This window comes from Rutilus rutilus, assembly GCF_951802725.1.
Source record: "Rutilus rutilus genome assembly, chromosome: 6".
NCBI classification, from domain to species: Eukaryota; Metazoa; Chordata; class Actinopteri; order Cypriniformes; family Leuciscidae; genus Rutilus; species Rutilus rutilus.
The window spans coordinates 2,637,719-2,664,754 of record NC_140214.1 but is presented as its reverse complement, the minus strand read 5'-3'; the positions used below and the strand labels follow the sequence as shown (position 1 = coordinate 2,664,754).

Sequence of the window (27,036 nt, the reverse complement as noted above, 5' to 3'; positions counted from 1 at the left end):
TACCGAAGGGTTTTGAGCGGAGTTGCTCTTCTTGGAGGCTGGAGAGGCTTTAGTCGTCTGCTCCTTTTTCTTTCGAGAAAACATGTTCACACTGTTCACAGAAATCGTACCGCAAATCTTCAGGAATGTGCAAAATACTTGTGAATGTGAAAAATGTCTTCTCTTGCTCTTCTCTGTGACTGACAGTTACTTCCCCATCATGAGAGTTCAGTTACTCGCTCCCGCGCGCGCGCTCTCTTCCTGCTGCAGTGTCGCGCGCTGCGCGTCCGTCTCGAAGACGCTGCTGGCACCTGCCGGAGAGCCTTATCAAACATCACCAGGCATCAACATGTCAAGACAAAATCAGATATGAATATATATTTATTTATTTTTACTAATTGAGCGACTAGGGTCAATATGAAAGCCCAGTTCCACCATTTACGAAAAACCTCATACTTTTATTAATCATAACTAAGACAACATAAAATGTCGAAATTATGACATCATAAATATTAAGTGCTAATTATGAAATGAAAAATCGAAGTTATGACTTAAAAATGAATAATTATGACATTAAAAAGTCAAAATTATGATATAAGATTCGCGGCGTTAAGTAGCTTCACATTCTCTATTGACTTGAGTAGAGTAATTGACGTTACAAGTCATAATAATCTCATTTTTTTTAATGAGAGTTTTTAATCTCATAATTATGACGTAGTATGTCATAATTTTGACTATACATCTCATTTTTGACTTTTTATCTCATATTTTTTACTTTTCATCTCACATTTCAGACTTAGTTTTGCCTAAGCAAATTGATATTTATTTGAAACAAAATGGCGGCAATAGTGGGAAAAGGTCAAAGAATTTCAGGGGGAAAATACTTTTCTGCTGGTTATTTTTTGGCCTCAATCTATTTGAGGCTGTCAGGAACTTAAATTAAAAAGGCACCTCTAACACATTCAGTCAAACTAAGACTGTGAGTGATTTCTGAGAAACGCTTGGACTGAGCGCCAAAACACACTTGTAGCCAATGAGCAGTAAGGGGCGTATACACACATTTTGAGGGCGGAGCTATCACAAAATGGGTGTGAACCTTTTAGGTAGGGGCGTGTTTGTTTTGGTGTTTATTTTAAATATCAACAGCGTTTCTCAGATATCGCAGATATAAATCAGCATGTTCATATTCTGATAACATGGTATTTTTGACAACAATACTGTCAGACTGATACAGATGAGCAATTTGAACAAACTCTTAAAATTTTATTGTTTGTTAAAAATTATATTGCAGTACAATATATTCCTTCTGTTAAATGTAGAAAACGTTCAGAATGAGTCAAAAGGCACATTTGTTTACACTATGTACAGTTCCATCTAAACTCATAAATATTGGGATAAAACAAAGAAGCCCAAAGTAAAAGTGCTGAACAGAATTCTAACTGGAAACATTAATAATATAACAATAATATTATCATCATCATCAACAACAACAGCAACAACAATACATACAATCAGTAGCAGTCTTAAATGTTTTGCTTTTTTATTATTAAAGTGTTCATTTGTGATTTCTTTTCAAAAACGCCGGGCAGCAGATGAGTATTAAAATTCTGGCATGTTGTCAGGACAAAAAAAAAGGAGTAGAAACACAGTGGGCAAAAACACATCTGCAAGGGTTTTTTTTTTTTTTACACACACACAAAAACGCTTAAATTGAGTAACTAGAGCCAATCACAGCCTCAAGGGAACGGGATTGTGTTTTTTTTTTTTTGTTCACATGATTTCGCCAATCCAGTAACGGCTTGCTTGCATCATTTCTCATAAAATCATCACAAAGAAAAACAACAAAAGCAGAGAACTTGTAGTAATACTCGGGCGATATTCCTAAACTCGCATTTTCTCTCATACACTTCAAGTCTAGAACACGGGTGGCCAGGCCTGTAGAATACAGTAGTCAGTGTCATGTAACGCCGAATCCTTTCCCCTCGACTTTTTCCTGAGATTAAGCACGACCGTACGGCGCCTGCAAAAACTGCACAGAAAACTTTGGTGCGATGGGAATCTAGACGCCCGACCCAGAAGAAGAAGAGCGAACTTTTTCCGAAGCTCGAGCGGAGGAACGAGTGACGCGCAGTGCAGTGGATTTGGTGGCAGGTTGCAGGCTTTTGATTCTGGATTTTGGGAGAAAAATCAAACAAAAACCCTGACAAAGGCATTGGAAAAAAGTGTTCGAACTTCTACAAGTGATTATAATAAAGTCTACCTCTACTAATAATGTCCCTTGGATATAAATAGCAACAATAATAATAATAGTATTAATAACAATAATAATAATACGAACAGCAATATCAAAGACACCAATACATTTGCTTTCATTCCAACTACACGAGAATAACACCACCAAAAGGAAAAAAAACATTGACCTCATACAAACAAACAAACAAATCCATTGTTTTCTCTTAACAAATATAATATTCTTCGAAAACAATTCAAAAATATCACTTCTGAACAGATATAAAGAGAATCGCGAGTTGTTCGTGGGGCAGTTTTTTTGATTTTTATAATCATTTGTTTGGTTTTTATTGCTAGGTCTCACTCTCACTCGGTATAAAGACGTCTCAGCGTGAGGTCCAGTGGTTCAGCGCTCTTTCACCTCATGAAGACGCACCGAAGCCGACGTCGGCCTGCTTCTGAGCGTCTGGTCAATAGGGATTTGTGGGCCGGTTCAAACATGCTGAATGAGAGAGAGAGAGAGAACTCTGATTGGCTGTTCAGCTTAGCGAACGAGAATAAAAGGTGATGAAAGCGAGCAAAGACGACGGGTACAGACAGAAGTCTGCTGTAACTTTACGTCATCTTACCTGAGCATTCGAATGCACGAATATTTTCATAATAACGCGAGCGTGACTTGATATTCAAAACGGTGCTTTTGTTTTGCGGTCTGCCGTCCTAGTTTCGGGTTCCCTTTATTGAATGACAAAAATCCGACTCTTGATGCCTGCTGATATAGATATTTACTAGTTGACAGTCGCCTTTACTCCTTTTGGTGCGTTTAAGCGCAGCTTTGTAACCGAGACGCAGCCGACGAAGTTCTTTGACGTCGGCTCGGTGTGTTCCCGGGGCTTAAGATCTGCAAATAAATAATTTGGTTTCCGATTCCCAAAAAGCACACGACGACCCGTCCCGCAATCTATTACATTTTTATAAAATAATCATTTGTTTTTGGACAGTGACGAGTCTATAATATACCTGAGAAATTTACACAAGCGGTGTAAAGCGGAGTATTCTGCTCGCCGTCACTATGACCTCGATATTGAGAACGAGATTTGCAGTCCCTGTGTTCAGATTACTGAAATGAAGGAGGAAATGGAGAAAGGGTCAAACAGCAGGTTCATAATCATGCGATCGGGTCCGTACGCCGCACAGATCTCTGGGTAGAGGATAGACACCGGAGGAAATAAATAATATAGCACTACTCTGTCTAGAAATATATATATATATATATATGTATGTACGCACACAAGACTGCATCTGAAGGAGATAAAGGCACTGATTTAACAGAAGGCATTCATTCGAAAAAGATAAACTCCCTAAGATAGGAAACAGTATACACCAATGTCGTAATAAATAAATATCTCTTTTACCTCGATGTTTGATGTGATGAAATGGAGGGTGGAAAAGCCCTATTGCTTCAAATAAGGCAAATAAAAACCAAACTGATTTCAAGTGCCCATGTGTTTTAAATCATCTTCATTGAACGTCAATGAGCCGAATGCAACTCGTAGCTTATGGACTGAGAATGACTTGGGAAAAGAAACACTAAACTTTTGACCAGTTGCGCGCACGAGCCGCTAGGTGGCGTCCCAGTCCACTGATTTAAACTGGATGACGGACTGTCGGTGATCCGAGGATGAGCCGTGGATCATGTGATCTAGTGTATCCAAGGGGTCCATGCTGCCGTGTCCGTTGGGTAATTGATGTGTCTGTTCGGAGGAGGAGGAAGAAGAAGGAGTGAAGTGCGAGGAGGAGGAGCTCGAGTCAGAGAGGGAGGAGTTTGTAGGAGCCGATGCAAAAAGGGAGGAGGAATAATGAGGAGGCGGAGTCGAGGATGGCAGGGCTTGTGAGGTGAACGGGTACTTGAGTTGCGAATCGGGCGAAGGGTAACCAAAGTCTAATTCGTCGAAATTAAAGTCACTGTTTGCACCGGACGCTCTCTCGTGAGCGGATTGACTGACGTGCGACGGCACGTGTAGCTGCGCGTGTGGTTTTGACAGCTGCACGTGCGAGTTTGATGAATGCGCCATGCGTTGACTGTTCTGGTGCGAGGATTGCGCTGAGGCGACGGTTTGCTGTTGCATTTGATTGAGAAGCCGCAGCACGAGGGATTTATCGTGGCTTCGCTGCAGCTGCGATAAAAGCGCGCTGTATTGCGCGGACGGTTGCGCGTGGGAGCCGCTTTGCTGCGTTAGCACCCCGAATGATGAATGATTCTGCTTTAGTGTGTGAACGTGTTGCGGCGGGATGTTCAAAGCTGCGTGCGGCGACGACAAGCGCATGTTCGAGTTCAGCGGCACTTGTCTGTGTCTCTGCTGCTCCTGGGAAATCAGTTCTTCGAGGTTGTACGTCTCTGGAGCAACCGCGAGTGGACGCGCTCTTCCGACTAGCATCGCTCCGTTTAGGGACACGCCGTTTAGCTCTGGCGCGGGCGGTTTGATGTCCGGCGAAGGGCAGGGGCTGATGGTCAGATCCAGGACCTCGCTGACGGCTTCAGTTTTTGGCTGCACCACAGGTGGCAGAAGGGATTGTGGGTAGTGAAGGTGGTTCGGGAGGGAGTGGGGAGGGTTAGTGACGAGCTTGCGGGCGTTGATCATCTTGGCTAGCATCTCTTGGCGAATACGCTGGTCGTTCGCGAACCGCTCTCTCTCTCGCCGCGCTTTCTTCACCTCCTCGTCCATCCGAGAGAGCTCAGCGCGCACACGGGATACACAGTTTTCTGGGATTTTTATACCTGAGACACACACATAAGATCGTTATTTTGGTAACACTTTACAATAAGGTTCGTTATCTAGCATTAGTTAGCATGAAATAATAGTGAGCTGCACTTACACAGCATTTATTAATCTTTGTTCATTTCGGAATTCACTAATACTTTATTAAGATCTTGTTAACATACTGTGAACTAACATGAACAAACAATGAACTAACGTTAACAAAGATGAATAAATACTGCAACAAATGTATTGCTCAAGGTCAGTTCATGTTAGTTGATACATTAACTAATGAACCTTATATTGTAAAGTGTTACTGGTATTTTCTTAAAACGTGAGTTAATAAATATTTCCCATGAAACATTCATGTTTGAGCTGTTTTAACTGAAAGCTTGTACTGATGTGTCTTAAAATATGTCAGTGCCATTGTTTTGCCTCAGGATGCACATCAGTAATGTTCTTTTTAAAGGCACGTTTATAAAAGCTACTTAAATGCCTTAATTGAACTAAGGCCTAATCCTGGCTAAATCTAAACCCTGTCTGTGAAACTGGGCCAATAAGGTTTAGCATTAATCTGAGATGTGCATTGCAATTATTGGTATGCTAGGAATCATTATTGAGTAGTAACCGATAACTAAAGGTCAACTCACCAACTTGTTTGCTGTTCTGTTTGGTTTTGAGCCGTACGATCTGCAGGATGCTGGAGTTGGTGACGTCCGAGACTATGTCAGACACTCGTTTCCAAACCCTCAGCAAAGCTCCGCACAGCATGTGATACTGCCTGAGACGCATGCCCAGAAAACACTCATGCCCCTCCTCGATCTGCTTACACTTACCCTTCCTATGAGGAACACACAGATGTACAACACTCTTAAAAGTTCGGTCACGTTTACAACACACAGAGAAATTTCATGAGCAAAAATACAGTCATTTTAATGGGAATTATGGCGTCTGATGAAGAAATTTGCCTATGCATTTACATTTTGTATCATCTGTGAAATTACGCAGAGCAACAGTTAATGTGGCCGCACCTTTAGACACACACAAGCTTAATCAGTTTACAGAGTTGCATTACTGTTAAAATAATTAGCTCAAATTGCAATAAAAAACCTAGCAAATAAAAAAAATTCTGGCACTGAGAAAATCTTAATGTATTAATAGGGTTAAAGTCTCTACTGATTGCTCACACACACACACACACACAACACACACACACACACACACACACACACACGTCACTCACCAATTGGCATGGGTGCAGCTGCTGAAGGAGAATTCAAATTGAGTTTCCCAGAAATCCTTTGCTTTATCAGGCGTCACCTTTAGAGCGGGAAGAAAAACACTTTTGAAAAAACTTTTCAGTGCCATGAAAAGTGTCAAAAACTATTTTAAAAATGCCATTGCTGATTGTTTTTTATCCATTATATCCATTATTTATGTATTTACAACATTGTATTTTAGGGCTAGTGATGCATTTAGTTCAGTCAATCAAACATCTGTATTCACCGTCTAAGAAGAAATGAAGTGGTTTCTGATTAGAAAAATTATAAATCAGCTCTGAAAACACTTAAAGCAACTCTTGAAAGTTGAATTGTATTCAGAGTATTTATTAAAGAGGCCATATGCCCTTGAGTCTTGATTTTGGGCTCTTCTAGAACAGTGTTTCCTGCTTGAATGTTGATTATTTTCCTCATATTCTCCATTGTTGCGGCTCCTCTCTTCCCAGTCTGTCAGTAACGCTCTGTTTAGTTCCTGTCTCTATGAAGCCCCTCCTTCTGAAAAGCACACTGTGCTCTGATTGGTCGGCTGGAGCAGTGTGTTGTGATTGGTCGAGCGCTTCGAGTGTGTTTGGGAAATGTCCCGCCCCTTACCATAACCGCCAGTTCAACACACTACTAACTAACTCAACCAGGCCCCGCCCCTTTATTCTGCGTATTAATTATTTAAATGTGGGATATTGTGACGTGTTCGTTCCCGGAGGAAACTCTAGACTACAATGGAGGTGTTTCAGGGAGTTCAGAAACACTGACACTGATATAGAGAAGAACTCAGCAACATTACACACTAAACAAAGATGAACATGGGGAAATGTTCTTTGAACTACAATCTGGTATTGAGCTCAGGTTTAGCCCAACAGGTTTAGTTTGTGTTCCTGACAAATCCGCTCTCTACCACCAGATGTCACTGTGCAACAAGAGCTCTGAGAGATTTAACATTGATGTGTGTGAGATGTAGGGTCATACCTTGTAGTATCTCAGGAGGAGGTTGTCCAGGTTCTCGGGATGAGCCTGTTTACCGATGTTGGGTTTATACAGGATGAGGTTTCGACCACGACCCTGTTCGGCAAGCAGGACACACGGCTGGTTCCCACGCAGCTGAACACACAGAAACACACTTTCCTTTAGGAAAATACTCAAAGATGCCTGGTAATTGGAAACATTTTAACATTTGTAATAGGGCTGGGTATTGACACAAATTTCACAATTCGATTCGATTTTGATTACGATTCGATTCAATATTGATTATTTTGGATATCAAATTTTCTCAAGGAAAACAAATCTCTTCACTAATGCTGTAAACCGTGGGAGTCAGGTGTAGCCTATAGGCTTCATTAGCCGACTATAATATTGAAGGTAAAAATGAACTGATTTGTATACAAACACTTAAAATACACTATTTATTTTTATAATAATAAAGTTATATGAAATTATATAAAAACTTAAATGGTGGTTGTCATAAAAAACTTTCCAGATTTATTCAAACATGCATTAAATATTGAAGAACATTAAAAATGATAATGAATATGTAATATGGTGCATATATTTAGATAAATGCTCCTCTAGAGTTAATTTTTCTAGCTGACTGTCGAGTTTATGGTCACTGGATATGGTTTTTCTGAGGTAAATGTCACATTACATGGCATTGTTTACTGACGTCTTTCCACGGTTGAAACGCTGATTGAGCGACTCCATGTCACATGATACAGACTTCGATTTCAATCTTTTAACACACTTTCAGATGCTCATTCATGTTAATTTCGTGCTGTAACTGGTGTTATTAAGGCGGAAGAGAAGATCATGTGCTTCTGCTTCTCTAGAGCTGCGTCAGAGCGATCTCACGCCACACTGCCAAAAAAGTATTTATGTTTTTGAATTTCGTAAGAAAATGGACGTAATTTGAAATCTGAGACTTTGTTTCATATCAATAGTAATAAAGCACAAAGATTATTGCAATTTATTGGATGGGATGCGCTACAATGTTACATTCATTCATCAACTGAAAACAGGATGACTAATCAATTCTTGGGATTTAAGAATCGATTAAAATCGAGAAATCGATATTTTTTACCCAGCCCTAATTTGTAAGGCTGTCACAAACAATTATTTTGGTCAAGTAATCGGTCGATTATTTTAACGATTAATTGAGTAATCGGATACATTTTTTGTGCAAAAATAGACCTAAGGTGAACAAAATGACTTAAAATACATATGAGGCAATAATAATTGGTTCAACTGAAGTATAAAGAGCAAGTGATCATATGGTTTTATCGAACAACACTGCTGAAACACAATCTAATATACATGAGACGCACGCATGTAATTAAAGCACATATATATATGCTATTAAACCCACAGCTCATATATTGGTTTAATTTAATCACAGCCTTTTGTGAATTCACAATAGCATTATGCTGTTATGATTATTAAATGGATTTACTATGCATCCTTTTAAAACGGTCTAGTAATGCGGTTCATGCTGATTTTTTTAAATAGAGTACCGGTACTCACATTTAATTGATGAATCAATTCAATAGAAAACAAATGCATAAACATATCAAGCATGAGTTACTGTCAGACATCAGTTGTACCTTGTTTGAGAGGTAAAACCCTTCATATTCTCCAGAGAGTTTCTCTGCTTTACTGCAGGCCTCTTCCCAGGGCATCCCTCGATCCACACTGATCTGAACACAGCCACAGAACAACGTCAGGACATTCATCACACTGACAACTGGTGAAAAGTCTGGGGTAAAGTTTTTTGTTGAAAGAGTCTCTTCTGCTCAAAGAGTCTCGTCTTTTATTTGATCAAAAATACAGTAAAACAGTGAAATATTACAATGTAAAACAGATGTTTTCTATGTGAATATATTGTAAACTTATTTATTCCAGTTATTAAAGCAAAATTTTCAGCATCATTACTCCAGGCTCCAGTATCACATGATCCTTCAGAAATCATTCTAATATGATGATTTGATGCTCAAGAAACAATTATGATGATTATCAGTGTTGTGCTGCTTCATATTTTTGAAGAAAATGTGATTTTTTGTCAAGATTCTTTGATGAATAGAAAGCATTTACTTGAAATATAATCTTTTGTTACATTATTAATGTCTTTTACAGTCACTTCTGATCACTTTAATGTGTCCTCGCTGAATAAAAGTATTAATTTCTTAAAGGTGATGATACACACGGCAACTTTTTGAGCAATGTTGCCGGGCAATCTTGCCGAGCGATTGTTGCTTGGGCACTTTCCCATTGAAAATGAAAATTACGTTACCGTTGCTCATCTGTCCATCATCGTATAAAGCCAGCCCTGACAATTTGATTGGTCCGAACAACTTTTGTTCGGGCATAATAGCTCCTCAACGGATCAAGTCCAGACCGAACTTCCCGACCTAAAAGTTTTGTGGGCGGGGCTAGGTTCGGCTGGCATCCAGGCTATCTATCTGGATCATTTAGATCGGTCGTGGGCCCTGTGTCTCATTACCCAGCAACATTGCTCAAGAAGTTGCCCTGTGTATCATCACCTTAAGAGGTGTTTGTGTTCTGTACTTGAACAGTGTGTCTCAAGCCTGACAGCTGTTGGATCACAGTCAGGTCGAGGTCAGGAATACAGATGTACCTTATAGAGGATGACCTGGCCCTCCTGAGGGTTTCCTGGAGTTAGAAACTTCTCCTGCGTTTCCTCGTGAATCTCATCATTACCAGGAGCAAGATCTGAACACACCGGACATAAGAACATCAGTGTCACCACACACACATACAGCTCCTCGCTGCAAAAAATGCTTTTCTTATTTAGTATTTTTGTCTGGTTTCCAGTCCAAATATCTAAAAATTCTTAAATCAAGACGCATTTACTAGATGAGTAAAATTAGATAAGATATTATGTCTTCTTTTAAGGGGGAATTAATCAAAATGAAGTGAGTTTTTGCTTAAAACAAGCAAAATTATCTGTTTTTTGTTTGAATTAAGATTATATTTCTTAACCCATGGACAGACAAATTAGCTTGTTTTAAGCAAAAACTCACTTTATTTTGATTAATTCCCCCCGAAAACAAGACATACTATCTTATCTAATTTTACTCATCTAGTAAATGCATCTTGATTTAAGAATTTTTAGACATTTGGACTGGAAACAAGACAAAAATACATTTTTTGCAGTTGCTCTACTGCTATGAAAACATGCCAGATAAACATCTGTGCTTAATGACCTCATTAATACTGTGAATCATTTTTAAAATTAAATAAATAAAACTTAAAACAGTCTGAGGTGCACATTCAGATGATTCCTCACCCAATATTCCCATGTCATATTTTCCCTCTTTTTTGTCCTTGTTGATCAGGTAGTCGAAGTTATCGGTGAAGTACTGGAACAGAAAGTTCTGCTGATGGACCTCCAGACCCAGAATGCGGTTCAGAAACTTAGTGAGGGTGCACTCTGGGTAACAGGAAGAAAAGAAAGTCAATTAGCCACTTGGTTTCATATATAACTTGCATATAATCAAGGCATTTCTTGCATGTAATTTACTTAAATATAAGCAAAAACTCCACAGACAGGATTAACCTCAGTTACACATCACCACAATATTACATCACATCCTGAACAAATGTACATTACCCATAAACATTGTTCTCAGTATATTTTGAATCAAAATAGCCAAATATCGGCACACGGTCACACTTTATTTTAAAGGTGCCTTAAATACAGTGTAATTATACATTTAAGTACTAAGTAATATCAATTAATAGGAATATCGGTATCGATATAAAAAGTGGTATCGGTGCATCCCTATCAATTAACAAAATGTACTTACTATAGGCTTAGAATTAGGGTTAATTGCATGTAATTATGCATAATTAACTGTTATTACTATAGTAAGTACAAGTAATGTGTGAAAAAGACACTGTAAAACAAAGTATTATCCAGCATAGATGTATATTTTCATCACTAATAAGTATGCAGAAGCAATTTCAGTATTGATCATATAAAACACAAAGATTAGCAGTAAATCAGCCATTATAGTCACAATATTGTGGTGTTACATTTACCTTTCTCAGTATTCAGACCCAGACGCGGCTCCCTACAGAAGATTCCCACGTCAATCATGCCTTTCTTCATATCTGATACACACAAATGAATATTAAAATCAGTGCACACAAACATTACAGTGTCATGTTCTGTTGCAACACTTGTCTGTCGCTGCGTCCCGATTCACACACAAGCCGACATAGTAAAGCAAGAGTAGGATTAGTGTGTCCGACATCACACTTTGCAGGATTCATGGATTTACTATAGTAACTATAGTAACAGTAACTGCAGAAACTATGGTATTTTGGTAGAAATAAAGTTTTGGTCAAACTAAATATTATATTAATAATATAATTATATTGTATACAATTTAACCAAAGTACACAACTGTTTAAAAGTTTGGGGTCGATAATATATTTTTAAATGTTTTTGAAAGACGTTTTCATTAAATCATTCTAATATGTTGATTTGCTGCTCAAGAAACACTTCTGATTATTATCAATGTTGACAACAGTTGTGCTGCTTCATATTTTTATGGAAACTGTGATAAAAAAAAAAGTCTGGATTTTTCAGAACCGCATTTATTTAAAATAGAAACATTGTGTAACATTATAAATGTCTTTAACGCAGGGTTTCTGCAGGTTTTATGAAGGTAAATTTAAGACTCTTTAAAAGACCTTTTTAATTCAAAGTATGGAAAATTGAAGGGAACACAGTACTTCCATATGTTCTCTAGATGTGAATGTTTGGGGAGAAACACGAGTTGTATCGGCAACACTTCAGAGTTTGGAAATAAGACAAGAATATGGAAATATCTTATTTTGTACCTTCTGATCAGAAGTGTTTTTTGTCTGGTTTTCCAGTGCAAATGTCTAAATATTCTTAAATCAAGATGCATTTACTGGAGATACAAAATTACATAAAATATAAAGTCTTGTTTTCAATGAAACTGATCAAAATGAATTGAGTTTACGGTTAAAACAATAACAATATCTGCCAGTGGGCAGTTTTCATAACTCATTGACATTTGTTCTAGTTTTAAGCATCAAGTCACTTAATTTTGTTACAAGACTTCATTTTACATTTGCATCTCAAGTAAATATATCTAGATTAAAGAAGTTTAGATATTTATAATGGAAAACAGGACAAAAAAATAATGAGGAAGATATGTTGCGCTTAAGCCATGTCGTAATTACCGTAATTTCTGCAATGCATGCAACATTTAATGCCATTACTTTATGAATTTAAGTTTTGATTTAAGAACTTTTTAAGGCCTTAATTTGTGTAAGGGTGAATTAAGACCCTGTAAATGTCACTTTTGATCAATTTCATGCATCTTTGCTGAATAAAAGCATTAATTTCTTTTTTTTTTTAAATGATTTTTTTCTAATGGTAGTGTATGTTTGTGAAGTACATAGTTTTAGTGTGAAGACCACAGGTATGTGAACTGAGATGTAGTCTCATGCATCAGTGAAGCACATCATTACCTCTGAAGAACATGTCACCTCCTGGGTAGCCCTTTGGTGGAGGGACTTTGTTGTCGATGTGCCCGAGGATGGCTTTAGTGATCTTATCCAGCGCTTTGGTGCCGTACTAAGACAGACAGAAGACAGGCCATCAATAAACAGCTTCATTAAATGAGGTGGTCAATTCTGGTTCAAACTAGAGTTTGGTTTCATTGTTAACGAGAGCCAACACTAAAACTTTAAAAAATGTTTTCCGTAATCGAAATAAAGCTGAAAACATGAATATTCGATGGAAAAACTTAAACTTACATTTAAACGAAAATCAGAAATGTTGCTTTGACAATTAATTGAAATAGGTTTAAAATGGTAACATTACTAAAACAGAAATAAAAATTCAATAAAAATATATAGAAATAATGAAAACAAAACTAATAAAAAAGACAAAATTCATAAGAAAATTACAGAAACAAATAAAACTACTTCAAAATATATTAATAAACACTATAATAGTATATAAATATTACTAAAATGACACTAGTGAAAGCAATCTTACTTTGTTCTCGAAGTTGTACTGGCTCAGGTCTCTGGATTCAGTGGCTCGCCGGTCCCCGTGTGTCAGCGCCCCCTACAGAACACAACACACAGTTTACCGTGGCTGCATTTCCATAAACATGACAGCTTTTTAAGCAGTTTCTCACATGACTGAAGAATGGCTTCTAATAAATATCGCGTTATGAAGTTTAAATATATTTCACATCCTAAGTGATGCATGTTTTCCATATTTTGGGTAGTTTCGCCCAAAGTGAAATCTTATTGGTCCAAATTCAAGTGCCACAAATCTGTATATTAAACATCAAGTTCTGATTGGCTGAGATTTTTCAAACCTTATTAGAATATTAGAATAACAGAAAATGGAATTTACTGTATAACGTGGAATTTGGAAAAGATTGGATGAATAAATCAAAGTTAGGGCTGTACACTTAAACTGCGATATGGAATAGTGTCTGTGAATATTAAACTGCAAAAAGACTGATATTGCAATACAGCTTATTAATATATATTTTTTTAAGAATTATTCATCCATTTTTCAATTAAAAAAAATTATCGATTTTTCTTTCGTGCCAAAAATCATTAGGATATTAAGCAAATAAAGTGCAACTGAAAACACTGAATTTGGGAAGAAATAAAATGGATTTTTTAGAGCACATTAAGTGTGTATAACATCTAAAAAAACAGACTTTACCAGGCTCTCCAATCTCTTGGCAACGATCGAGGCGAAGCGTCTCTCTCCAGCCAGCTCAGAGATGAGGAAGATGTACTCTGGAGCCGTCACCTGATTGGAGCGATGTGTTCGCCCTGATGCACAGACACAATATTAGCAACCCCCCACAATGTCTCTCAAAGGCAAGGCAAGGCAAGTTTATTTATATGGCACATTTCACACGCTACGGTAATTCAAAGTGCTTTACACAGAAAGGAATTAAAATAATCACAAAATAAAAGCAAGGAAAATTAAAACAGTTATAAAAGGAACTAAAAGAGATATAAACTTCCCATCTGGCAAAACACCGGTGTATCATGTTTCTCACAGCTGCCAGTTTTACTCATGGCGATTACACTGGTGTTCTTACGGCACGCCTAAGAAATCTATCGGACTGATTTTATTTGATTGATTTTATTTGACATGGACCTTACAATTACACTGGACGAACCGTATGCATTTGCTTGGGTGTTTTAGCACACTTGCTAATGTTCAACACCTGTCCATGGGAGGCTTTTAGCAAGAAAATACAATAACAATACAGATAACTAAAGTAATAATAACAATACTAACAAAAAAGGACAAAGAAAATATACCATTTGATTACAGATGCACCAAAAAAAAAACTATATTCAAAATTATTTACATACATAAGTTATAAAGCAAAAGCATGATAATCAGAAAATATCTGAGTAGTAGGTTATTCAAGCGAACACTGTTGTTTTGTTTTGAGCTACTGTTTAAGTCCTTCGTTAAAAGCATTGCCATCGGTCTCTAGTTTTAAATGAGTAGGTTAAGCATTTCAGAGTTTTGGCCCCTGTGCAGAGAAAGCAGACTTGACCAAAAGAGGTCTTGTACTTTGGGACTTATCAGTCACCTCTGATAGTGGCTCGTGTGTTCGCCCTATGAGAACTTTGACGCCTACTGACTAATTTAGAAAACAGTGGTGAAACATGATTATTTAAAGGTGCTCTAAGCCAGTGGTTCCCAAACCTGTCCTGAAGGCACCCCAACACTGCACATTTTCTTTGTCTCCCTAATCAAACACACCTGATTCAACTCATCAGCTCATTAACCCATGTGATAATGAGCTGATGAGTTGAATCAGGTGTGTTTGATTAGGGAGACAAAGAAAACGTGCAGTGTTGGGGTGCCTTCAGGACAGGTTTGGGAACCACTGCTCTAAGCGATGCTGGGTGACGTCACTTCTTGTTGACGTTTGAAGTATTGTCAAACAAAACGGCGGCTTGCTCGACCCTCCCTCAAGAATATACCATTTTAAAGGAGCTGTATGTAAGAAATGTATTTCAATTAATCATAAAATGGCCCTGATATGTCACTAGACATTAAGAAATCATGTTCATTTCAAATACTTATATCACTAACAACAGTAGACCGGCCAGGATACTGTCATTTAAAAAGTGAAGTTGCAGCCCTCAACTGATGTTGATGTTGTCATGTTGTGTTTCGGCCTGAAGCGCCACCCTCCACCTATCTACCAATCACGAAGTCAGTAGTGTTTTGGCATCCGGGTTGCCAGCTCTGCTCTAGTTACCACAGCTACGTAGCAGCCTACTTTCCTGCTGGATCCTGCAGCCTATCTGGCAACCTCGAGTCAGGGGGGAGGGGGAGGGGATACACCGCTCTACAGTAATTTGAAAGTGATTGCAGTACCAGTTTTGGCCACAATCTTACATACGGCTCCTTTAACGTTAGTCGTTGTCTAGGACATCTCTCCTCTAGCTAACTTCCCTCTTCATGCTTCTCTCTCCTCTACGCCCCACCCCCCACTTCATGTGCACGCGCACTAACCCCCCCAACCCCCACCCCCACATCATTCTCGTCTGTTATTGGCTGGAACACTGTTTGTTATGTTTCGTGGTCCAGGCTGGGCCAGTTTGTTTTTGTTGGCGTTTGTGGAGCCTGGGATGTCTACAGAGTCCGCGTTTCTTTTGTGTATTCAGGGGACAGGCAGCTAGCGGATAGGCAGCTAGCGGATAGGCAGCTAGCGGATAGTGAGGATTTGCTGGATGTGACAAAAAAAAGTTTTGACCTAAAAAACGTGTGACATAGCTTAGAGCACCTTTAAACACTTAAAAACCAGTTTGAGGTAATTAACATCATCTCCAATAGACCCGATTTTCCCCTAAAATCGTACAGGAGCTCTAGGACTGACTCATCAAACACACACAGACGAACGCAGACACTCACCGAACTGCTGGATGGCGCGGTCTGCGCTCCACGGCAGCTCTAAGGTCATGTGAATTCTTCTCCTGCGGTTCTGCACACGTTTATCCGCCTGTAGAGAAATACCCGAACTAGCCGCTTCAGAGATGATGGCTATCAGCTGAGAGAGAAACACACAGAGAGGGACTGGCATTAGATATATGAACACTTCATAATAGGCCACAAATATCCTGAATCCCGCTCTGGGTCAGATCTGGGTCGTGTTGTGTGTTTGTGGGGTCAGAGGTCGTCACCTTTTCTCCTGTCATGAACCGCTCTTTCTCTCTGACGTTGACATGGTCGATGGTCAGGCCCTGTTCCGCTCGGGTCTCATATCGTACGCTGCCGTCAGGACGCCTCACCACACGTCCCTTTCGGCCCGTCATCTACACACACACAGACACAAGACACACACATTTAGCATTTTACTTGTGTGTCATGGCATGACATCGTGATATTTGTTTAATATACAGATGTGAACAGGTATCAAGTGTCTCAAACAAAACTCTAAGAGCACTATTATAGTATCTATTAATATTTTGAAATATCTTTTATTTTGTATATCTTCAGTTTTCATTTTAATATAAAAATTTTTGTAATGCTGTTATGTGCATATTTTTATTTAACATTAATTTATATTTATTTCAGTTTTATTTTCAGTAATTCTAGTACCTCCATTGTTTTATATCAGTTAGTTGTAAGGACATTTATTTATACTTTTTAAAATATATAAAAAAAAAAAAAAAAATTGTGCTTTATATTAATGAACAAAAGTGATTTTAAATCATTTTAGTTACAAATAACAAAACTAAAACTCTCACTCAACTTTCACTAAAAAGTGAAAGCTGTTGTGTCATGAAGTCTGGTAAACATGACTTTGTGTTCTTGTGGACTGATAAAAGCCCCATATTAGGCCGCATTTACACTGCAGGTCTTGATGCCAAATTACGATTTGTTGACTATATCAGATTTTTTTTTTTTGACGACCAGCTTACATCTATTAAAAGTGATCCATATCCGATGTCTGCATTTACACTATACACTTGATGAAACAAACCAAGGTACTCCATTGCGCTATTGAGTCGACGTCATTCGCCACTGTCGCTTTTTCAATGTACGACTCGAACTGACAGGGGAACTGATATCCGATCTGTCCGCTTACATGGCAGACGCAAATGCACGTATCCGATTAACATCAGATTTATTTCATAATTCATTTATTTCACACATATGAATGAGGCCTGAAACCAATATCTGAGCACATCGGAATCCATGTGTCCACACGGGAGGAAAAAAATCTGAATTGGGTCACTTGAACCAGTGTAAATGTGGCCTAAATGTTAGTCAGTAATAAACTAATTAATGTGGCCCATCTAAATCTAATATTAATGTAAGAATTGTTTCAGACTCAACACAGTGCATTATAGTGATTCTCACCTCTGACACCTTCTCTGGTCCTCCAAACCTGTCAATCAGCTCGTCAAGAGTGTTGAGTGGCAGCTCTTTCCCCAGCTCTGCTATTTTACCCAGCAGCCTCTGCTTAAGTTCTTCTAGTTTAGCTGAAAACACACACACACACACACACACACAGGATGATTCAGCACATAGAGTCTGGAACAGACCTTAAAGCACTCCTGTGTGGTTTAGCCGTCTAGACAGAAATTAGGCCTGATTTAATAAGTGTGAGCTGCATCTGCACTCCTTCAATCCCTGAATGAACAGAACGGCAGGAGTCAATTCTTCTAAAACACACTCAGTGGCTATAATGTGCAAGCGCAGAGACCAGAAAAAAAAAAAAAAAAACACTTCACACATGTAGTTCAGCTCTTGTGGGGTTTTAGGTACCGAAAATTATACATTTAGTCCTGGTTTGCTTAGCATAAACACCGAACCTAAAGATACAAAACAAAATCTTTTATGATGGTATCAAAACGATGCCATGTTCTGGGTTTGAATGCTGAACGGAGAATGATTGACAGCCACAACGGTGGGAAGACGAGTTTCCGTGAACTTATTTAGCAATATTTAACATAAGTCCCTCACATTAAGCTGTGGAATGGCTTCAGATGCCTTTGAATATAGTGCACGCTAGCTTAATATGAAGCACACTCTGTGACTATACAAATCACAACATGTTGGCGTTATTGTGTCACTTATTGGGAGCCGTTTACCACCAGTCTTTGTGCTAAGCTAGGCTAGCGGTGGGTGCGTCAGACAGAGTTACGGCACACACCGAGATGAGAAGGGTATGTGTGGACTTATCTAACTCTGGGGGGATACGGTAAATAAGATAAAGTCCCAAAAAGTCGGCGTGTTCCTTTAAGTCAACCTACCAGCAGGCCCGTTGATGTGGTTCACGAAAATCACATCATCATTGTCCTGTAGTGATTCAGGGGAGGAGTTCGATTCGCTGTCGAGCTCATCTGAGTCGGAGTCTGAATCGTCGCTGATTTTAATAACCCCGCCCACTTCCACACAGTGCTTCGGAAATTTTGCAGTCCGGCCTCTGGGCTTTCCTTCAGAAAACAAAGAAACGGTTTGAGAAAAATATTCCTGACAAAAACCCACAGACCAAAAGGCCCGGAGACAAATCAACGTTTGACTGAAGGAAAATAAGATGTGACTTACGTTTCCTCTTGCTTGCGGCACTTTTCTCTCTTTTGGGTTTCTGTGTTGGGAAGTGTTTCTGCACTAATGACTGGAAAACACCCCTGCATGACAGAAACACACACATCTCAATACAGTTCTTATAATCGCAGAGCATAATGCACAGATATGTGTCCATTTTAAACAGCTCTCTGGAATTCTGATCAGCCTATTGGTGATTTGTTGGAGATTTCCATTAGTGCTGCATGATTAAATCGCAATTTACATGTAATCGCACTTAAACCGATTTGGCTTATCGCGATTTTGATCTGCGATTATTTGTTATGCGCAGCTCGTCATCGATGTACGGCTCTGTAAACGCTGCTCCATCTGAAAGCACTGCGAGTTTGAGTCGCTTATAACGTGCATTTGAAAAAGCAACATATTTCCCAAACATGAGAAGCATTTATGAACCTCTTGTCCAACAAAAGACAACATTTAATAACATGCTTTTACTCCAAACTCACTTCATAACGACAGCTGAGCTCATCCTTCTGTGAGATGATGTGCTTCTGACACAGAATAAGGCAGTCGTGTGTTTATTAGTCATGTTCAATCAAAGCGTTTCAATCTTCTGTTTGTTCAGCTACAGGTAGTGTGATGCCCTATAGGGATTTCCTGGAATGATGTGTGTAATTGTACTTCTGAAGCGGGGCATATTTGGTGTGTGTGTGTGTGTGTTAGTGATGCGCGGATTGCGGTTATATCCGAGGGCGCTGCGGATAATCTGCGGATGGGGCGGATCAAGTAATAAAAATAACATTCTGATTAAATGCGGGTGGGTCGCAGGTGGAAATGATAAATCATTAATAAGGTAAATATTAACTACATTCTCAAAATATGAGCATGTTTAAAACGTATTTTTTCCACCAGCCAGACAGGCACTACTTTGCACTCTCATTAAGGTATGCTACGCGAGCAACGGCTGTGAAGTGTGTGTGTGTGTGTGTGTTCACCTGTTCAGGAAGTGACAGAAACAGTGGCATTCCAGTTTAAGTTTCAAGGGAGAAAATCCTGTGTTTATGACATTAAGAAAATGAAAATTTGTTTTAAATATACAGTGCTATGCATAAGTGAATACACCCATGCTAAAGTTGACTAAAAAGAGGAATAAAAAAATCATCTTTTGGAAATTGACCTTAATGCCTTAATTTAAAAAATTAGGGAAAATCCAACCTTTAAGGACACCAATTTTCTTTGTGAATGAATAATGTATCGTAAATAAATAAATGTTCTTCCTTAAAATACAGGGTGCATAAGTGAGTACACCCCTATGTTAAATTCCCATAGAGGCAGGCAGATTTTTATTTTTAAGTATTTTTTTTTATTTTTTTTTAGGATACTATGCATCCTGATAAAGTTCCCTTGGCCTTTGGGATTAAAATAGCCCCACATCATCACATAGCCTTCACCATACCTAGAGATTGGCATGGGGTACTTTCCATAAGATCATCTCTCAATGCAAATCAAACTAGCTTTTAGGCTAACTGAAATAAAACCAATGCCAATCTCTAGGTATGGTGAAGGCTATGTGATGATGTGGGGCTATTTTAATTCCAAAGGCCAAGGGAACTTTATCAGGATGCATAGTATCCTGGATCCATGAAGTAACTGGCCTTTAAAAATAAAAATATTTTATTAAAAATATTTAACATAGGGGTGTCCAAACTTATGCACCCTGTATTTTACGGAAGAACATTTATTTATTTACGATACATTATTCATTCACAAAGAAAATTGGTGTCCTTAAAGGTTGGATTTTTCCTAATTTTTTAAATTAAGGCATTAAGTTCAATTTCCAAAATATGATTTTTTATTCCTCTTTTTAGTCAACTTTAGTATGGGTGTCTAAACTTATGCATAGCACTGTATGTTCATTTAAAAGCAGCATTCCTCAGTGTATTTTACCATTAGAGATGCGCGCATCAGCTCTCTAGCGTCGCCGAGTCCACTGTTGAAGGTCTTACATCACGTGTAACACGAATAATTGTAATTTGACCATCGGGTGCGGGTCAGGTGATTTGGTTTTGGCTGCAGATTCGGGTGTTGTTGGAGCTGATCCGCGCATCTCTATTGTGTGTGTGTGTGTGTGTGTGTGTGTGTGAGACGCCCTCTGGTGCTCAGATGGAGCATTTAGTACCGATCAGCCGCTGCACTGACAAGCTGAGCATCAAATAATCGCAGCCTTTGCCAAATCGCATGCGGTTTCAATGCGATTAATCGTGCAACACTAATTTCCATCTTTCCCCATTCAAACAGACAGAAGCTGTACAAGCCACTGATGGAGAATGGCTTGCTTTAAAGAGTTTCAGCGCACTCACTCAGCAGCGGAGACGAATCTGTCCAGGTGTCCATCGTTCTCGTCCAGGACCTCTCGAGTACGGGCCTCTCCAGTGGACTGCAGGCCAATCACGATGCACTGTTTGAAGTGACATGGGAGAGAGGCGATTGGACACAATTAGTGAAACACTTAAAACATGGTTTCCACACTTTTAAAAATTAATTTACCTCTCCAGATGTCTGGGAATACCAAGTAAGGCTGCATGATAAAACTTGATTTAAAAAAAGGTTGCAGGTTTGCTGTGCTTGTTTGTCAGGATGCACAATTTGGCTAAAAATGTTGTGCTTATACATTTATATATTAGTATATATTAATAAAAACAACAACAATTGTTATTTTTATCGTCACCATTTATGATCATTATTATTACTCAATAAAATGTTAATAATAACATAAGAAATCTTACTATTGTAATACAGTACAGCTGTAAATTACAATATTAATATTTAAGGCTTTATGTCTTCATTTCTTAGTTTTTTAAACATTAAACCATCAAGCTTTTTTGTCGGAAAGCCTTTTTATTGTTAATAACGTTCGGTTTAAAAGAGCTTATTACAAGTTTGAGAAGATGGTTGCCATATGTTATATGCGACACGCGACACAAACGCAGAGATGAAGTTCGTATGGATCCGAGACGATCCGATACACTGAAAAAATTGAATAATGAGCTGCTCATGTTTAAATAAACACAGTGCCACGCTTCACTCTGAAACACGCGTTACATATATTTATTGAATTAAAATCACAGACTTTGCGATTTGACAATCGCTCTTGACAATTTTGGTTTAATTTCGATTCGTCTTGCAGCCCTATTACTGGGTAAGGATATTTAAAACATTTTACATTTATTAAAACAGTACAGATACTCTAAAATGAAATTCTTTAAGCACTACTTTTTGGGGTTTTCAAGGACTACAACCAGAGACATTATCAAACAATATCTTTATTATCTTTCAAATTCTAAAAAGGTAAATAGATAAATAAAAATGACCTAATAAAACAAAATCATACAAATAAAGTGCAGCAAATGAAATGACTGTTGTAACTTTAACCATTGAAAAGGACACTATGACAAGATATCGCTTTCCTTTTTCAGAATATATGATTGACCTGAAGAATGAAAGCTGTATCATGTACTTCCGGGCTATTCAATTGGTGGCCCGCCAATCATCTCCATCTGGCCCAAAGGCACCCCAACCTCCCTCCACCTCTTTTCCCGGCGGTGCGGCTACATTTGGCTAGATATGCGAGTGGCCGTAGTGGCGCGTGCAGCTGTACGTCTATACGCACTGTGCATACCATGAGCGCTCTGACTAACCAGAGAAACGTTTTCGCAAACGCACCCGTGTTGCTCTTTCAGGAAATGAAAAACTCTCACCAGTGCCACTGAATCATCTGAAGCTGTTTCTCGGTCAAATATAGAACAAATAGCGCTGTTTTCAGTTTAGTTCCAGTTAAACTCGCAGTTTACTTTGAACTGCGCAGCACCGCCCAGTGGATAACGGACCGCAAGCTTAAAGGAGTTGGGTTTACTCCCGGTTCTGGACACTATTATTAAACAGCATCGCGACATCCAGCGAGAAGTGGTTCAATTCGACACACCTGTCGATTATTTAACTAGCTTTAAATCATATGAAGCGGCCTCAACATTCCCAACACGACTGATGAGGTAAACAGCAGAAACATTGTGCCATGAACGAAGTTAGAAGACTTTAAATCCCCTAATCACCAGCTTTACAAACACTTACCATGAATGTACTGTAGTAATTTACTATGGTTTGGGCAGAAATGTGGAACATTTATACTGAATACTATCTTTTTTTAGATTAATTAGGTGGGTAGAGGAATATACAATTCATTTTGTGTGTAGTTTTTACCTGTGTGTTTAGGCATTTTGTTATACAGTGGTAGTGAGTGAGTAGCCATGCATGGTTTTACCTGTGGTTATAAAGTCTCACTGTCAGAATATTTTCATTTAAGCCTATAATAATTATAAATAAAATAATTCTTACCAATAGCTATGATCTTGTATAATTCATATTTTTGTACATAGCTGTAAATAAGTTATTTATTAAAGACTCATAAATCTGCATACTGTTGGGTACCACATTTCCAAGTAAATACAATACTTTTTTTAGATTTACTTTAGCTTATTTATTGATACTGTTATGTTTCAATAAGTAATAAATAACGTTTCAATAAATAAGCTAAACCCACCGGCTCTCCTCAACATTTCGATTTAATAATCCGGCCCTCGAATGAAGCTAATTGAATAGCCCTGATGTACTTATAGCAATATCACGCTCATAGCCATGAGAAATGGCTCCATATCTATTATCAGATGGGCTGCGGTGTTCATTTTGCGTGAAAAGATTGTTTTATCAATAAAATTAAGCACCAATTTCACATATATAGTCTTTCAATAATTCAAGCACTTTTCAAGTACCTTTTCATAAATATGGCTGTTTTCAAGGGTTTTCCAGGACTTCAATTTCAGAAGGTCCAATTCAAGTGCTTCAAGCACTTAAAGGACCTTGTACCTGAATAGTAAAACCTTTCTATGGGTTTATACAACAAGCAAAAGCACAAATATTAAACCCGACTCACGTTGCCGTGTAGCATCTCAGTTTGAGCGAGCTCAACCAGGCGACGGACTTTAGCGGCGATGCAGAGGTACTTGAAAAACCTCTGGTGTGACGCCCAGAACTGACCCCAGAGAGACTTTCGGGAGGCCAGACCCAGCGTGTCTGCAGCTCGGGTGAACAACTCGAGAGCCTCAGCCCACTAGAGAGAGAAAGGAGGATTCAAAGTTTGTGTAAATCAAAATCAGTGGACAAATCATGGCAGAGAGTCTTAGGTTACGTCTACATTAATCTGGATACATTAGAAATTGCATCTTTATCGTTATGGTTCGGCCTTTAATGGTCTGCCGGGACGCTTTAAACGGGATGTCTAATGCTATTTCAAGACCATGGTGACCACATAGACCATCATAGATCACAAAATCAGTGTGTTCTTGGTTGTGAGGGAAAGATAACCTTGCTCAGCTTCCCAAAGAGCCCAGCATTAGGATTTGCAGATCGTTTGAAACTGAAAGATGGAGCGGTTCCAGAGATAAAAGATCCCGGGGTCAAGAGTCGGAATTGCAGGCGGTAAGTAACGTCAAATGTCTGTGTTTTGTTGGCAATCGGCGCATAAGTGCATATAATGTAAACAACACGAACGTATAGTGAATCAAACGTCATCTATGGATAATGCGATGATGTATTTTGCGCGACTCTTTAGCTCCGCCCACGGCACGCCTTTCAGGAGCTTGGCTGTTTTCGGAAAGAAGCGGTACTGCGTATCTGTCTTTTATAAATCTGATCAAACTAAAGACTCTTCGGAGATATGAAGGATGCAATACTACTCTATAGGTGCTCAAGATTAACATGAGATTGGCAGAAACTGTGTGCGTTATGTGCCCTTTAAGCTTGACGTCGACTAGTCGCTGATCATGGCCTGTAGAGGGCGCAACAGGATAAGAAATATTTGTCCTCTTAGAAATAAGAAGTCCACTTTAATGCTCAGTTTCAGTTAAAATGACAAAATAAATGCATCCTCAGAGAGTGCACCACAAGATATGTTTGATTATACCACCTGGATGCTCTAAATTGATCACGTAAATGCACATTTTACACAGCTTATTGTACAGGTAAGTTAATCGCCGTTCTAAACTGCTGCTGCATTACGAACACACACACAGGAAGTAGCGCATATCACGCGCTAACAGAATCATTCAGTGGCGCCGAAATGTATTGTAATCTCTGTTCTGTGATTTAGCAATAAAATAGCTTAGAAACTGAGAAGTTCTAGCATATATTCCACAGTAACTAAAAACACACAGCTTCACTATTCACACACACAATCGCTCTCTCTCACACTAATGCAATCATACAAATGTAAGATTTTCTATGCTACTTTATCTATATATGATTTAGAACGAGCAGAAATCTGTGAGAAACATAACGACCCAAAGACAAAAGAACTGATAAAATAAGAACTGGTTTCTCTCACCAGTCTAGCTGCTTTGTTGTAGACCAGTTTAAACTCTTCGTCCAGTGAAATCTCCTCGATACGGAAGGACACGCCGGAAAAGCTCAGTTGCCGTGCAATATACATGCCACTCACTTTCATATCCATTGCAACAATCTCCATGGCACCAACACCCCTGGAAGAACGGAGGTGAGAATTGAGCAAATGTTTATAAGAGCATTTTGTCATCATCTGAGACATCTAAACCATGGTCACTGTGATGCTCAGGATGAACTCTGACCTCTTCTCAATAGCATGCAAGAAGTCGTCAAAGGTCTTGAACGGTGTTCCTTGCCCCCAGATCCCCAATCGGCTCATGTAGATCATATTCTTTGGCTCTGAAGCACCTAGAGAACGAGAATGATAAAGGCAGGAAACTCTTAGATCTCATACATCCACAAAGACCAAGATATTTTAATCAATTAAACCATAATAAACCCCCTTTAAAGGGGACCTATTATGCCTCTTTTTATAAAATGTGATATAAATCTCAGATGTCCCCAGGATGTGTCTGAAGTTTCAGCTCAAAATACCCCACAGATCACTGATTATACCACGTTGTAAACGAAGTATTTTTGAGAGGAAGGAAAAACATTCGGTGTTTTCGTGCATGTATCTTTAAATGCAAATGAGCTGCTGCTTCCCGCCCCCGTATGCAGAAGAGGGCGGAGCCTGTGCAGTATGTGACTCCAATACTCTGCCAAAAACTAAGAAAACATCTGTTTGGTTTTGATTATCTCCAAAACGGTCACGTGACATTGCAGTTCTTCTTCATCATGAAAGTTTATTATCTGCTTGCGTTTTAAAGCCATATCAGTCAGTACAATTTTGATATATGGTTTTCTGAGTGCACACATCCAAATCACACGCACAGAAAGCTGGATGTCAGACAGCGCACCCCGCGAGTATTAAACTAATCTCTTTCACGTCTTGTTGCACTTAAACTGACAAATACACACAAAGTTATGTCAAAAACACAAAGTTCACAAACACAGTCGGTTATGTCTGTGAACAAACAGCAGGGAAATAAATTGAATGTGTATATTAGATTAAAGTGAAATATACAGTACCTACTGCTATGCTGTTAATATGAATCAAACAACAACAGAAAATCACTCACTGCTCGACTGAACAACTTTAGCAGCTTTAATAAGAATCTGAGGGGCGGAGTCTATGCTAATAGGGTGAAGTTGTTGTGGGCGGGGCCTGTTCCAATGTGACATCACATTCCTGAACGGTATAAACTCGCAATTCTGACTTTGTAACACGCAATTGTGACTTTATATCACACAATTCTGAGGAAAAAAGTGAATTGCGAGACAAAGTCCCAATTATCTTTTAAATTGTTCTATTCTGTGGCAGAAACAAGCTTCCATTGACTTCCTTTATAACGATTAAAAAAAAACTATACATATGTAAATAAAGGTATGATCAATACCTTATAAAAAAAATTAAAACCAGAGTAGCGAAGGCCAATTACACATGCCTGACACACATGTAGTGAGTGTAAAGACGGTGTGGCGAGCACCCACCTGTGGCACTGGCGTACACTACTCTCGCCCGGGGGAGTTTGCTCTGCAGATCCAGGACGGCTTTACCCATCTTGGTGGAAGTCGCATTTTTAGCCTTATGGCACTCGTCAAACACAATCTGACAGAGGTTAAAGGTCAAGGGTCAACAGCACAACTACAATACTATTGTTAAGACATATTATACCATGGTCTGTCTGAATACTCGTTTCTAATTGGCTGG

At 38.8% G+C, this 27,036-nt stretch overlaps 2 protein-coding genes across 9 annotated transcripts in view; both read right to left on the bottom strand.

Moving 5' to 3' along the window:
• arhgap45a (Rho GTPase activating protein 45a) overlaps positions 1–250 on the bottom strand; it is a 53,046-nt gene extending 52,796 nt beyond the window's left edge. For 2 of the 4 annotated variants that reach the window (XM_084411890.1, XM_084411891.1), the window contains exon 1: positions 4–250. In XM_084411890.1, coding sequence (XP_084268016.1) covers positions 4–84 — 81 coding nt within the window. In that variant the 5' untranslated portion in view covers positions 85–250. The remainder of the gene's footprint in view (positions 1–3) is intronic. The other 2 variants (XM_084411892.1, XM_084411893.1) reach the window with 1 other exon arrangement.
• Positions 251–3,694: 3,444 nt separating this feature from the next.
• The window catches only part of sbno2a (strawberry notch homolog 2a), a 42,330-nt gene continuing 18,988 nt past the window's right edge, over positions 3,695–27,036 (bottom strand). For all 5 annotated transcript variants that reach the window (XM_084412687.1, XM_084412688.1, XM_084412691.1 and 2 more), the window contains exons 12-32: positions 26,817–26,934; positions 25,526–25,631; positions 25,267–25,420; positions 23,818–23,994; positions 21,191–21,288; positions 18,852–18,934; positions 18,557–18,739; positions 17,661–17,782; positions 16,478–16,609; positions 16,209–16,344; positions 13,980–14,092; positions 13,290–13,361; positions 12,758–12,863; positions 11,291–11,362; positions 10,536–10,679; positions 9,864–9,958; positions 8,833–8,925; positions 7,208–7,339; positions 6,208–6,284; positions 5,615–5,805; positions 3,695–4,984 (exon numbers count right to left, since the gene is read on the bottom strand). In XM_084412687.1, the coding sequence (XP_084268813.1) occupies positions 3,828–4,984; positions 5,615–5,805; positions 6,208–6,284; positions 7,208–7,339; positions 8,833–8,925; positions 9,864–9,958; positions 10,536–10,679; positions 11,291–11,362; positions 12,758–12,863; positions 13,290–13,361; positions 13,980–14,092; positions 16,209–16,344; positions 16,478–16,609; positions 17,661–17,782; positions 18,557–18,739; positions 18,852–18,934; positions 21,191–21,288; positions 23,818–23,994; positions 25,267–25,420; positions 25,526–25,631; positions 26,817–26,934 (3,561 nt within the window). In that variant the 3' untranslated portion in view covers positions 3,695–3,827. The remainder of the gene's footprint in view (positions 4,985–5,614; positions 5,806–6,207; positions 6,285–7,207; positions 7,340–8,832; positions 8,926–9,863; positions 9,959–10,535; positions 10,680–11,290; positions 11,363–12,757; positions 12,864–13,289; positions 13,362–13,979; positions 14,093–16,208; positions 16,345–16,477; positions 16,610–17,660; positions 17,783–18,556; positions 18,740–18,851; positions 18,935–21,190; positions 21,289–23,817; positions 23,995–25,266; positions 25,421–25,525; positions 25,632–26,816; positions 26,935–27,036) is intronic.